Source organism: Lethenteron reissneri, chromosome 11 (genome assembly GCF_015708825.2).
Source record: "Lethenteron reissneri isolate LAM-NWPU_2019-01 chromosome 11, ASM1570882v1, whole genome shotgun sequence".
In the NCBI taxonomy this organism is placed as follows: Eukaryota; Metazoa; Chordata; class Hyperoartia; order Petromyzontiformes; family Petromyzontidae; genus Lethenteron; species Lethenteron reissneri.
Window position 1 is genome coordinate 12,280,897 of NC_083789.1, and position 13,077 is coordinate 12,293,973.

At 59.9% G+C, this 13,077-nt stretch overlaps 1 protein-coding gene across 1 annotated transcript; it reads left to right on the forward strand.

Moving 5' to 3' along the window:
• Nucleotides 1–5,758: 5,758 nt before the first annotated feature.
• LOC133341478 (free fatty acid receptor 3-like) lies at nt 5,759–13,009 on the forward strand. The gene is made up of 2 exons (XM_061550149.1): nt 5,759–5,921; nt 10,741–13,009. Exon 2 carries the CDS (start codon nt 10,747–10,749, stop codon nt 11,692–11,694), a length of 948 nt encoding a protein of 315 aa, XP_061406133.1. The 5' UTR covers nt 5,759–5,921; nt 10,741–10,746; the 3' UTR covers nt 11,695–13,009.
• The last annotated feature ends 68 nt before the right edge of the window (nt 13,010–13,077 follow it).

Consider the following 13,077-nt stretch of genomic DNA (forward strand, 5'->3'; position numbering starts at 1 on the left):
TGCTACTTGTGCCACCACTGCGCCTTTCCTCTCGGTCGTCCCCCGTATCTCTCAGCTCTCCTGTCGCTCTGCACGACGGCTCACGGTGGAAGTCTCCACAGCAGAAGCAGCGAGATTCACAACCTCCTCCTCCTGCTGCTCTCGACAGCGAGCAGCAGGCCCTGGACACTGCCGGGCATCGTCTCTCCGTGGCAGCCCCCGCCGTGTGATTACGCGGCCATCATCATCATCACCCCGCCACTGCTGCTGCTGCACATTCACAGCAGCAGCAGCAGAAGCGGCGTTTAACCGGCTCCGACTTTCGAGCTACCTTGAGCTGAGCTCCACACCTCGGAGTCAAGGGCATTTATGTCGTGGATATGTTGAGCGTTACGGATTGGATTATTATGATGATTACAATGACCTGTATAGGGTGCCTCGTGGCACGCACGCTTCATAATGACCCCGTCAGAGTCGCGAATGCAACGCTTCCGCATTCGCTGCGTTGAACCGTGGGGGTCAAGGCCAGGGGATAAAGGCACGTGTTGGGATGAGGGTCGTGGCCGGTGGGAGGGGTTCGGGTTAGAGTCCAGGGTTATGGTCAAGGTTACGGGTGGATGGAGGGGTTAAGGTGATAGATGGAGGGGGATGATCTGGATATCAGGATATGGCTGGGGAGAAGGGGTCTGTTTATTGGAGAGAGGAGGGGGTTGGGGCTATGGCTGGGGGGGGGGGGAGGAAGCTGTGGTCAGAATGATCGCTATGGGGGCGGGGACGTGGATCAGGGTCTGGGATTTGTCCTTCGAGATAAAAATGTCACGTGGCATGGACGCGGCGTGAAGTGTAAATGAGCGCGATAAGAGCGATGTTTGTGTCCACAGTGTGTCCGTGCGCGCGCGAATGTGCAGTGTGTTTTGTCTTCGCGTGTACAGCCGCGTGCATCTGTACGTGACAGAGCGGTGGTGTTCGTGGTCGCAAAGAACCCGGCGACCCGCATCCAATTCCCGCTCACGACCAATGACAGTGGCGAATATTTGCGCCGATCATTAGGCCACGCCTGGGTCGACTCAGCCTTAAATGAGTAACCTGGTGCGGTGTGTAGACGTGGTGTTGGCCAGCCCCTCGTGTGCCGGGCCGCACTCGTCCCCCAGCAGCCCCGGCGAGGCGACACGAGGGATCGAGCGCAGTGCGCGCGCACGATTTCCCAAACGACCACTCCATCACGAGTTTCTCTCCCACTCTCCCCCACACTCTCTACCGCACTCTCTCATACTCCCACTCTTTGCTATTTTCTCATACTCGCCCACTCTCTCACTATCCCCGACTTTCTCTCCAAAATATTCTACCCTCCCCTACTTCCTCCCCTCCTCTTCAACTCTCCCCTACTTTCTCCAGCTCTCCCGAACTCTCCCCAACTCGCACTTTCCTCTACTGCCTCCACTCTGCCACCCACAGTCTCAGTTTCTCAACTCCCTCACTGACTCCCCCACAACTCCGCACCCCTCCCCCCACGCACCCCTCCCCCCACGCTCCCCTCCCCCCACGCCCCCCTCCCCCCACGCTCCCCTCCCCCCACGCTCCCCTCCCCCCACGCTCCCCACCCCCACGCTCCCCTCCCCCCACGCTCCCCCCCCACGCTCCCCACCCCCACGCCCCCCTCCCCCCACGCTCCCCACCCCCACGCTCCCCACCCCCCACGCTCCCCTCCCCCCACGCTCCCCTCCCCCCACGCTCCCCTCCCCCCACGCTCCCCACCCCCCACGCTCCCCTCCCCCCACGCTCCCCTCCCCCCACGCTCCCCTCCCCCCACGCTCCCCTCCCCCACCCTCCCCTCCCCCCACGCCCCCCCACCCTCCCCTCCCCCCACGCTCCCCTCCCCCCACCCTCCCCTCCCCCCACGCTCCCCTCCCCCCACTCTCCCCTCCCCCCACGCTCCCCTCCCCCCACGCTCCCCACCCCCCACGCTCCCCACCCCCCACGCTCCCCTCCACTCACGCTCCCCTCCCCCCACGCTCCCCTCCCCCCACGCTCCCCTCCCCCCACGCTCCCCTCCCACCACGCTCCCCTCCCCCCACGCTCCCCACCCCCCACGCCCCCCTCCACCCACGCCCCCCACCCCCCACGCCGCCCACCCCCACGCTCCCCTCCCCCCACGCTCCCCTCCCCCCACGCTCCCCTCCCCCCACGCTCCCCTCCCCCCACGCTCCCCTCCCCCCACGCTCCCCTCCCCCCACGCTCCCCTCCCCCCACGCTCCCCACCCCCCACGCTCCCCTCCCCCCACGCTCCCCTCCCCCCACGCTCCCCACCCCCCACGCTCCCCACCCCCCACGCTCCCCTCCACCCACGCTCCCCACCCCCCACGCTCCCCTCCCCCCCACGCTCCCCTCCCCCCACGCTCCCCACCCCCCACGCTCCCCACCCCCCACGCTCCCCACCCCCCACGCTCCCCTCCACTCACGCTCCCCTCCCCCCACGCTCCCCTCCCCCCACGCTCCCCTCCCCCCACGCTCCCCTCCCACCACGCTCCCCTCCCCCCACGCCCCCCTCCACCCACGCTCCCCACCCCCCACGCTGCCCACCCCCACGCTCCCCACCCCCACGCTCCCCTCCCCCCACGCTCCCCTCCCCCCACGCTCCCCTCCCCCCACGCTCCCCTTCCCCCACGCTCCCCTCCCCCCACGCTCCCCTCCCCCCACGCCCCCCTCCACCCACGCTCCCCACCCCCCACGCTCCCCTCCCCCCACGCTCCCCTCCACCCACGCTCCCCTCCACCCACGCTCCCCCTCCCCCCACGCTCCCCTCCCCCCACGCTCCCCTCCACCCACGCTCCCCCTCCACCCACGCTCCCCTCCCCCCACGCTCCCCTCCCCCCACGCTCCCCTCCCCCCACGCTCCCCACCCCCCACGCTCCCCACCCCCCACGCTCCCCTCCCCCCACGCTCCCCACCCCCCACGCTCCCCACCCCCCACGCTCCCCTCCCCCCACGCTCCCCACCCCCCACGCTCCCCACCCCCCACGCTCCCCTCCCCCCACGCTCCCCACCCCCCACGCTCCCCACCCCCCACGCTCCCCACCCCCCACGCTCCCCACCCCCCACGCTCCCATCCATCCACACTCCCACAGCCCCTGGGGGGGGGGGGCGTGTGTCCGTGTGTCCGGTGAGGCCAGCGCGAGTCAGCGTCGTGTTTCCGGGCGCCGCTCTCACGAAGGCGCGGGCATTGTCACGTGTAAACACAGTCATTAATAATGATCATCGAGACACAAAGGCGGCCGGGCGTGGTAAATATATATTTGTGGCGCAGTACTGAACAAAATTAGCGTACAATGAATGCACTCGCATATACACGCTAAGATCGCATAAGACAAAAATCCCCCGTATAGCCTTAACGGACTTTTTGGGGCAAATGCTGTTCGAGAGCACCTCTGAATGTCGTCACGGCACACGAGGGGTGGGTGGTCAGAACCACGCTCGGCCGCCTTTGTCTTCCAAGTGGTGATTTTTTACATATCACTCTCGGTACTTATTTCAGGCTGAGTAAACATTTGGGAGGCCCGGGACTGGTTCATATAATCGTCATTGGTGTTGGCCGTGAGCGGGAATCTAACTCATATTTTCCGGGTTCATAGCCCACGCGCTCACCGCTGCACTACCGCGTTGCGCACGAGAACAACAGCTGACATTCGCTACGAAGTGGCGGTAAGACCAACGCAGCGCTTTGCAGGCTAAGTGCACCTTGAGGCCACGCCAAGTGTCGAATGCCCGCTGACTGGTCACAGGACAGACCCAGATGCCATGGGTTGACTGAGATGACTGGCCGATGCACTACCTGTCCATAATAGAGGGGGGATTGGGTGGATTTGGATCGTGTAAGTATAAATGTGTCGTTAACCCTGCCACCACCCGACACAGCCAGTAAGTCAGGTTGGTCACGTTCATGAAACACGCCAGTCGGTGACTAGTTCAGCACACCGGTGTGTTGGAGAGTAGACCACGGGTGCTCCCCACTTTGCCAACTTGCTGCGTTCTAATCCGCCCGGCGCTCTGCTCGTTGCTGTGAGCGTTGCTCCTCTGCCCTCCGCTGTTGTTGGAGTGCGGCCGTCTCCCAACCACTGCCCCCAGTAGCAGCGTCCTTCACGAGCCTCCTCCACCGAGGTCGATCTCGACACGTGGCGGCGAGTGGCAAGCGACCACGGAGCTCCACGTCCTTCCGTGGCAGCAGGAGCCCCGTCTCTGCGCACACAGCGCGCAGGGCGGAGCTGAGCCAAGGGCCGTGGACTTCCCTGCTGGGGTGAGGGGGTCGGGGTTGCGATCCGGCTTAGGGGGTGCACAAACTCGGGGCAGGATTCAAGGGATTAGGGCACGGGGATTGTGGAGGCAATGCTGCTCGTTGCCCGCAGATGCCCTTTCGCTGCCCGCGGAGAAGGGCAGGACACCCAGCCCCCTGTTCCGACTCCACCCCCCCACCCTTCCTACCGTGCCCCTCCCTCCCCGCCCATATCTGGTGTCATTGAAAGTGAATGATCCCCACCCTCCATGATTTATTAATCGCAAATATTTTGACGCCTCCGCACTGAAACAAGGCGATCGAGCCGCGCACACGGAGGGGTCACTGCGTTCCCGCCCCCCCCCCCGTTGAAGACGTTACCCTCCACCCACTACCGTGTACCCCCCCCCCCCGCCCCCCAATTCAGAGGCAGCTCCTCGAGGTGGTGGCTAGGGGGGGGGGCACTCACAGTGCATGTTAGGGAGTTCATCGCTGGCAGTGAAGTCGTTACATATCGCCATCGCTCCCTTACTTCTGCCAAATCGTGTCGCACATTCCGTGCGTGACTCCCAAAATCTGATTTTAGTCTCATCCCACTCATGGCTTGCAGGGGTGGGGGGGGGGAGAGGTGGGGGCGGGGGGCACACGAGGGGTGGGACTCGACTCCATGACGCCACTTTGACAAATCGACTAATTGAGCCATCACCAGTATCACCACCATCGGTGTAATCGCACCCGAGCCCCGGCGGGTGACCCATTGCTGGAGGAATAACCACGGCACCGGGGACCTCACGGCACCAGGGACCCCACGGCACCGGGGATCCCACGGCACCGGGGACCCCACGGCACACGGGTCCTAGGGGAGTTGGTGGGAGCTGGGATTGCAGGTGAGTGACGCGTCCCGGGCCTGGCTCAGCCGCTCCGCGTGAGCCACAAGTGCCTGCCTGCTGTGCGTCGCCCTTCGCCACCCCGTGCGTGTGTCCACCACGGGGGCTCTCTGTGTCCGCCCGTGCAGCGCGTGGAAGCGAGGCTTGCAAACTGGGACAGCAGCAGCTGGGCTCGCATTAGCAGCGGCAGCAGGGCGGTGTCAGTCGTGCGTGAGAGGTGAGACTGTCGCGACTGTAACGACTGCACGGACTGGAGTGACTGCAGAACGCGTATCGATCCCATACATTCGCAGTGGCAGCTGAGTTCTGAATGAACAAGATTGGGGGGCATCCCCCTCGCCCCCACTACTATGACCCCGCAAACTCTGAACCACCTCCCACCGCTGTGGCCCCCTCTCCCCCCTAGCCCCCACCTCCTCCCAGAGGCTTCGCCTCCACTCTGGAGGTCGCACGCATTGAATGACCCCGCCCCTCAACCCCCCTACCCCCTCCCCTCGGTACCCCCACGCACAGCAGAGACATTGCAGAATCAACAACAGCAGCGGAGGCGGCGGTCACAGCGATATATCTGTAATAGTTGTGGCAGTGGTATAGGTTTGGCACTTGTGGTTGGGCCAGTAGTAGTTGTGGGAGTGGTGGAGTTGTGGGAGTGGTGGAGTTGTGGAAGTGGTGGAGTTGTGGGAGTGGTGGAGTTATGGCAGCAGTAGCGTTGGCTGGAGTAACATCAGTACTACCACCGAATCACACTCTATGCATCTGATCTTGGAAGCTAAGCAGCGTTGAGCCTGGTTCGTACTGTGTGTGAATGGTGCCTGGTTCGTGTTGTGTGTGAATGGAGCCTGGTTCGTGTTGTGTGTGAATGGAACCTGGTTCGTGTTGGGTGTGAATGGAACCTGGTTCGTGTTGTGTGTGATGGAGCCTGGTTCGTGTTGTGTGTGAATGGAGCCTGGTTCGTGTTGTGTGTGAATGGAACCTGGTTCGTGTTGGGTGTGAAGGAGCCTGGTTCGTGCTGTGTGTGAATGGAGCCTGGTTCGTGTTGTGTGTGATGGAGCCTGGTTCGTGTTGTGTGAATGGAGCCTGGTTCGTGTTGTGTGTGAATGGAACCTGGTTCGTGTTGGGTGTGAAGGAGCCTGGTTCGTGCTGTGTGTGAATGGTGCCTGGTTCGTGTTGTGTGTGAATGGAGCCTGGTTCGTGTTGTGTGTGAATGGAACCTGGTTCGTGTTGGGTGTGAAGGAGCCTGGTTCGTGTTGTGTGTGATGGAGCCTGGTTCGTGCTGTGTGTGATGGAGCCTGGTTCGTGCTGTGTGTGATTGAGCCTGGTTCGTGTTGTGTGTGAAGGAGCCTGGTTCGTGCTGTGTATGATGGAGCCTGGTTCGTGTTGTGTGTGATTGAGCCTGGTTCGTGTTGTGTGTGAAGGAGCCTGGTTCGTGCTGTGTGTGATGGAGCCTGGTTCGTGCTGTGTGTGAAGGAGCCTGGTTCGTGCTGTGAGTGAAGGAGCCTGGTTCGTGTTGTGTGTGAAGGAGCCTGGTTCGTGCTGTGTGTGAAGGAGCCTGGTTCGTGTTGTGTGTGATGGAGCCTGGTTCGTGCTGTGTGTGAAGGAGCCTGGTTCGTGCTGTGTGTGAAGGAGCCTGGTTCGTGCTGTGTGTGATTGAGCCTGGTTCGTGCTGTGAGTGAAGGAGCCTGGTTCGTGTTGTGTGTGAAGGAGCCTGGTTCGTGCTGTGTGTGAAGGAGCCTGGTTCGTGTTGTGTGTGATGGAGCCTGGTTCGTGCTGTGTGTGAAGGAGCCTGGTTCGTGCTGTGTGTGAAGGAGCCTGGTTCGTGTTGTGTGTGATGGAGCCTGGTTCGTGTTGTGTGTGAAGGAGCCTGGTTCGTGCTGTGTGTGAAGGAGCCTGGTTCGTGTTGTGTGTGAAGGAGCCTGGTTCGTGTTGTGTGTGATTGAGCCTGGTTCGTGTTGTGTGTGAAGGAGCCTGGTTCGTGTTGTGTGTGAAGGAGCCTGGTTCGTGCTGTGTGTGATGGAGCCTGGTTCGTGTTGTGTGTGAAGGAGCCTGGTTCGTGCTGTGTGTGATGGAGCCTGGTTCGTGTTGTGTGTGAATGGAGCCTGGTTCGTGTTGTGTGTGATGGAGCCTGGTTCGTGTTGTGTGTGATGGAGCCTGGTTCGTGTTGTGTGTGATGGAGCCTGGTTCGTGTTGTGTGTGAAGGAGCCTGGTTCGTGTTGTGTGTGATGGAGCCTGGTTCGTATTGTGTGTGAAGGAGCCTGGTTCGTGTTGTGTGTGAAGGAGCCTGGTTCGTATTGTGTGTGAAGGAGCCTGGTTCGTGTTGTGTGTGAAGGAGCCTGGTTCGTGCTGTGTGTGAAGGAGCCTGGTTCGTGTTGTGTGTGAAGGAGCCTGGTTAGTGCTGTGTGTGAAGGAGCCTGGTTCGTGTTGTGTGTGATGGAGCCTGGTTCGTGTTGTGTGTGAAGGAGCCTGGTTCGTGTTGTGTGTGAAGGAGCCTGGTTCGTGTTGTGTGTGATGGAGCCTGGTTCGTGTTGTGTGTGATGGAGCCTGGTTCGTGTTGTGTGTGAAGGAGCCTGGTTCGTGCTGTGTGTGAAGGAGCCTGGTTCGTGCTGTGTGTGAAGGAGCCTGGTTCGTGCTGTGTGTGAAGGAGCCTGGTTCGTGTTGTGTGTGAAGGAGCCTGGTTCGTGTTGTGTGTGATGGAGCCTGGTTCGTGCTGTGTGTGAAGGAGCCTGGTTCGTGCTGTGTGTGAAGGAGCCTGGTTCGTGCTGTGTGTGAAGGAGCCTGGTTCGTGTTGTGTGTGAAGGAGCCTGGTTCGTGTTGTGTGTGATGGAGCCTGGTTCGTGTTGTGTGTGATGGAGCCTGGTTCGTGTTGTGTGTGAAGGAGCCTGGTTCGTGTTGTGTGTGATGGAGCCTGGTTCGTGCTGTGTGTGAAGGAGCCTGGTTCGTGTTGTGTGTGAAGGAGCCTGGTTCGTGTTGTGTGTGATGGAGCCTGGTTCGTGCTGTGTGTAAATGGAGCCTGGTTCGTGTTGTGTGTGATGGAGCCTGGTTCGTGCTGTGTGTGAATGGAGCCTGGTTAGTGCTGTGTGTGATGGAGCCTGGTTCGTGTTGTGTGTGATGGAGCCTGGTTCGTGCTGTGTGTGATTGAGCCTGGTTAGTGCTGTGTGTGATGGAGCCTGGTTCGTGTTGTGTGTGAAGGAGCCTGGTTCGTGTTGTGTGTGATGGAGCCTGGTCCGTGTTGTGTGTGATGGAGCCTGGTTCGTGTTGTGTGTGAAGGAGCCTGGTTCGTGTTGTGTGTGATGGAGCCTGGTTCGTGCTGTGTGTGAATGGAGCCTGGTTCGTGTTGTGTGTGATGGAGCCTGGTTCGTGTTGTGTGTGAAGGAGCCTGGTTCGTGTTGTGTGTGATTGAGCCTGGTTCGTGTTGTGTGTGATGGAGCCTGGTTCGTGTTGTGTGTGAAGGAGCCTGGTTCGTGTTGTGTGTGAAGGAGCCTGGTTCGTGCTGTGTGTGAAGGAGCCTGGTTCGTGCTGTGTGTGAAGGAGCCTGGTTCGTGTTGTGTGTGAAGGAGCCTGGTTCGTGCTGTGTGTGAAGGAGCCTGGTTCGTGTTGTGTGTGATGGAGCCTGGTTCGTGCTGTGTGTGATGGAGCCTGGTTCGTGTTGTGTGTGAAGGAGCCTGGTTCGTGCTGTGTGTGATGGAGCCTGGTTCGTGTTGTGTGTGATGGAGCCTGGTTCGTGCTGTGTGTGAATGGAGTCTGGTTCGTGCTGTGTGTGAAGGAGCCTGGTTCGTGTTGTGTGTGATGGAGCCTGGTTAGTGCTGTGTGTGAAGGAGCCTGGTTCGTGTTGTGTGTGATGGAGCCTGGTTCGTGCTGTGTGTGAATGGAGCCTGGTTCGTGTTTTGTGTGATGGAGCCTGGTTAGTGTTGTGTGTGATGGAGCCTGGTTCGTGTTGTGTGTGATGGAGCCTGGTTCGTGTTGTGTGTGATTGAGCCTGGTTTGTGTTGTGTGTGATGGAGCCTGGTTCGTGCAGTGTGTGAAGGAGCCTGGTTCGTGTTGTGTGTGATGGAGCCTGGTTCGTGCTGTGTGTGAAGGAGCCTGGTTCGTGCTGTGTGTGAAGGAGCCTGGTTCGTGTTGTGTGTGATGGAGCCTGGTTCGTGTTGTGTGTGATTGAGCCTGGTTCGTGTTGTGTGTGATGGAGCCTGGTTCGTGCTGTGTGTGAATGAGCCTGGTTCGTGCTGTGTGTGAATGAGCCTGGTTCGTGCTGTGTGTGAAGGAGCCTGGTTCGTGTTGTGTGTGATGGAGCCTGGTTCGTGTTGTGTGTGATTGAGCCTGGTTCGTGTTGTGTGTGATGGAGCCTGGTTCGTGCTGTGTGTGAATGAGCCTGGTTCGTGTTGTGTGTGAATGAGCCTGGTTCGTGCTGTGTGTGAAGGAGCCTGGTTCGTGCTGTGTGTGAAGGAGCCTGGTTCGTGCTGCGTGTCAGTGAGACACTGCACTGCAAGATTACTCAAAGATGGAACCATAGCAATGGATTATTTAATCCATATATGCGGAACTTTGAGGGTATGACCACGTCGCAGTAGAATTAGCAGCAGGAGTTTATGCTGAGTATTATCCGAAGTAGTATCATCACAAGGAGCTAATGCGGAGTCGTATATGTGTAGTATATCCGCAGTAGTTTCAGCAGTAGTATATGTGCAGCAGGATTCAGAGTAGTAGCATCAGCAGGAGTATATGTGTGCTGTCGTAGTATCAGCGGTACTATATGTGCAGTAGTATCAGCAGTAGTATCAGCAGGGGTGTAGTGTGTGTAGTAGTATTAGGAGCAGCAGTAATTAGAGCAGGCAGGCGGGGTCTCGGTGTCACGGGAGGTGCCGCACCCTGTGGTTCCCATGCGTTTCCTTTCCGACAAAAACAATTTAAGAGTCATCATCATTATCGTGTTCCCGTCATCACCATCATCATCATCTTCGTGGGTTCTTGCTCATTTTAGCATCATCTTGGCAAACTCGCGCAGGTGAGTTGCGAAGGCGTGAAGGTGACGTGTGGGCAAAGGGGTAGAAATGAAGGTGTAGGGGAGGTGTGCAGGTAGGTGTGCAGGTAGGTGAGCGGTTGTTGATGGAGTTATGGAGATGTGAGGTGTGGTAAATGTCTGCCCGTGAATGTGTTTGGCTGAAGGTGGAGTGACTGTGTCCATGTGATTGATTGAAGGTGTACAGGTGAACGTGTGCAGGCAAAGGTGTTGTAGGTGACGTGAAGGTTGGTGAATGATTTATCAAGGTGTGTAGGTGACAGTGTCGTGCAGCAGTGTACAATACGCATGGTGATGAAAATATCCAGGTGAGTGCGCAATGAAGGTGTGCAGGTGAGAAGGTGAATCATTGATGTGGTGTGAAGGTGGACACGTGAGTTCACGACCAAGGTGTACAAGTGAATACGCAGCGAATGTGTAAAGGTGTGCGGGTGAATGTGGTGCACGCAAGCAGGTCAGCGCGCGTTGAAGACGCGGCGCAGATGAACGTGCTATGAAGGCGAGCGCTTGCAGGTGCATGCGGGTGCGCGACCTGAAGTGGTGCGGGCGTTGTCGGCGCGCAGCTGAGACCGCGTGCGCGCCGTGCCGCCCCGCAGGGGGCCATGTCCCGCGCGGATCTGAGCGCGGTCCCCGCCTTCTTCTCCATCTCCATCCTGACGCTCGCCGTTCCGCTCAACCTCGCGTCGCTCGGGCTGCTGTGCGCACACGGCCGCCGGCGCCGCTCCCCCACGGCGCTCTTCATGATCAACCTCGCGACCTCTGACCTCCTCTTCCTGCTCAGCCTCGCCTTCCTCGTGCCCTACTACCTGAGCGGCCACACCTGGTGCCTCGGCCGCGTCATGTGCCACGTGGTGACCACGGCGCTCTTCACCACCACCTACACGAGCACGCTGCTCCTCACGGCCATCGCCGCCGACCGCTACGTGGCCATCGTCCACCCGTTCCAGGCCAAGGCGTGGCGCAGGGAAGGCTACGCGGGCTTGGCCTGCGCGGCCATCTGGGTGGCCACCTCCAGTCACCTGGGGGTCCTCAACGTCGTGGACTTCCTGGACGTCGGCGGCGGCGGCCGCAACGACACCAACGGCACGGCGGGGGCGACCTGCTACGAGTCGTTCAGCGACAGGGACTTGCGCTTCGTGTCCTCCTACCGCCTCTACGTGGCGATCGTCTTCTTCTTCCTCCCGCTGCTCGTCACCGCGTTCTGCTACGCGAGTGTCATCAGGAGCCTCTCGAAGCAGGCAGCCGAGCGACGCGGCTCCGCACAACGGTCGCGCTCCGTGCGGCTCGTTGCTGCCACCATGGCGGTCTTCTTGCTCTGCTTCGCGCCCTTCAACGTGAGCCACGTCATCGGCTTTGCCAGGACCGAGAACATCTGGTGGCGCCACGTCTCCCTCATCCTCAACTCCCTCAACTGCTGCCTCGACCCCCTCATCTACTATTTCGGCGCGTCCAGGGGATCCGGAAGCTCGGGCGGTGGTACCAGGAAGGGGGCGAACAAGGGGGTGAACGGCCCCCCCAGGATTCGTGAGGAGTCCCAGAGTGCCGTGTGAGGAGCAAGGACCCCCGTGGGGTAGGGTGGTGTGGGGACCTCAACGATGAGGCCATGCCAGGACCCAATGGGGTCCGAGTCACTGCGACCTCCGCCCCCCCCCTCCCTCTGCGAGAATGCATCGGAGCCATGGCTCCTCCGATTAGCACGGTTGGCTACGTACGGTGTGAAAGAAGTCCAACATACATACATGGCTGGGAGATGTGAAAACCTCTGCACTGATGAGTAGCGCTGCAGACAGGAGCCCCAAGCCTAAACCTCTAACCCGAACTACAAGCCCAACCTAAAACTTTTAGACCTAACTACAACAACGCTAACCATATTGCTCTGACATTAACTAGAATCTCATTACTATTAACCTCTAACCCTGAATTAACCTTATCTTTTAATCCCATAATACTAACCCAAAACTAATGCTGACTCGAAGCCACTATCCCTAATCTCAATCTCAACTCTAACACTAATCTTTTCTTAACTCGAACCCCCGAACCCCAACCCTCTCATTATCTCTAACTCTATTACAATTTATTCATGAATTTAACCTATATTCTTGGCTAGCGCATACACGCAGACTTTGAATGAGTGTAAGGAGCCTCCTGCTGGTGCCAGGGACCTCGAGTGTAGTACTTGAAGTCCAGCTGATCGTGCAATGGGCCTAGTTGGCCAGAGGTCATGGGATTGGCTGAAAAGTTTGAAAAGGGGCACCCGTGAGGAGGGGGGAGGGGAAATTAATGGGTCAGAGAAGGTTCGAGGACACGGTGGGGATGGAAGCGGGTAGAAGGGGCAGAGAGGGGGTCACCAGAGGGCCGTTGGTGTTCGCCCGAGAAGTCTCCGCAAAGCGCGTTGGACTCTTCTACATCTGGTAGCAGCGGTGGGATGTCGCCTTCACTCCGCCAAGCGTGAACATTCCGTTGGGAGACTGGGAGGAGGACGGAGCCGCGGTTACGTCGGGCGGCTCGGGACGAGCCACGACAGGAGACGGGGAGCCAATCTGTCCTCTGCGGACCAGTGCCGCCGTTGTCGGGAAGTTCGCCACCAGTCCGCCGAAGCAGCTGTGCCAAGCGCTACGCCCGCGATGAACAGACCGAGGTGCGAGGCTCCGCCTCGAGTAGGAGAGGAACTTGACAGTTACGGAGCTGCTCGCTACGCTGCTGCAGTAGCAGCGGTCGGTAACAGAGCCCGCACCACCCGCAACACACTGAGTTACAGCAGCTGCCACTGGTAAAAAGTGCCATCAAGGTGGGGCAATCGACGTTGGCCACCCTGTCGCCTAGACGAGCCGACCCCGCCACTGCAGTTGTCTCACCGGCCGCCAACCACAGGGGGAGGGGGGGAGGTGCGGTGTGGGGGGGAATGTCACAACCGACCGGCGGCAACCAGGAGC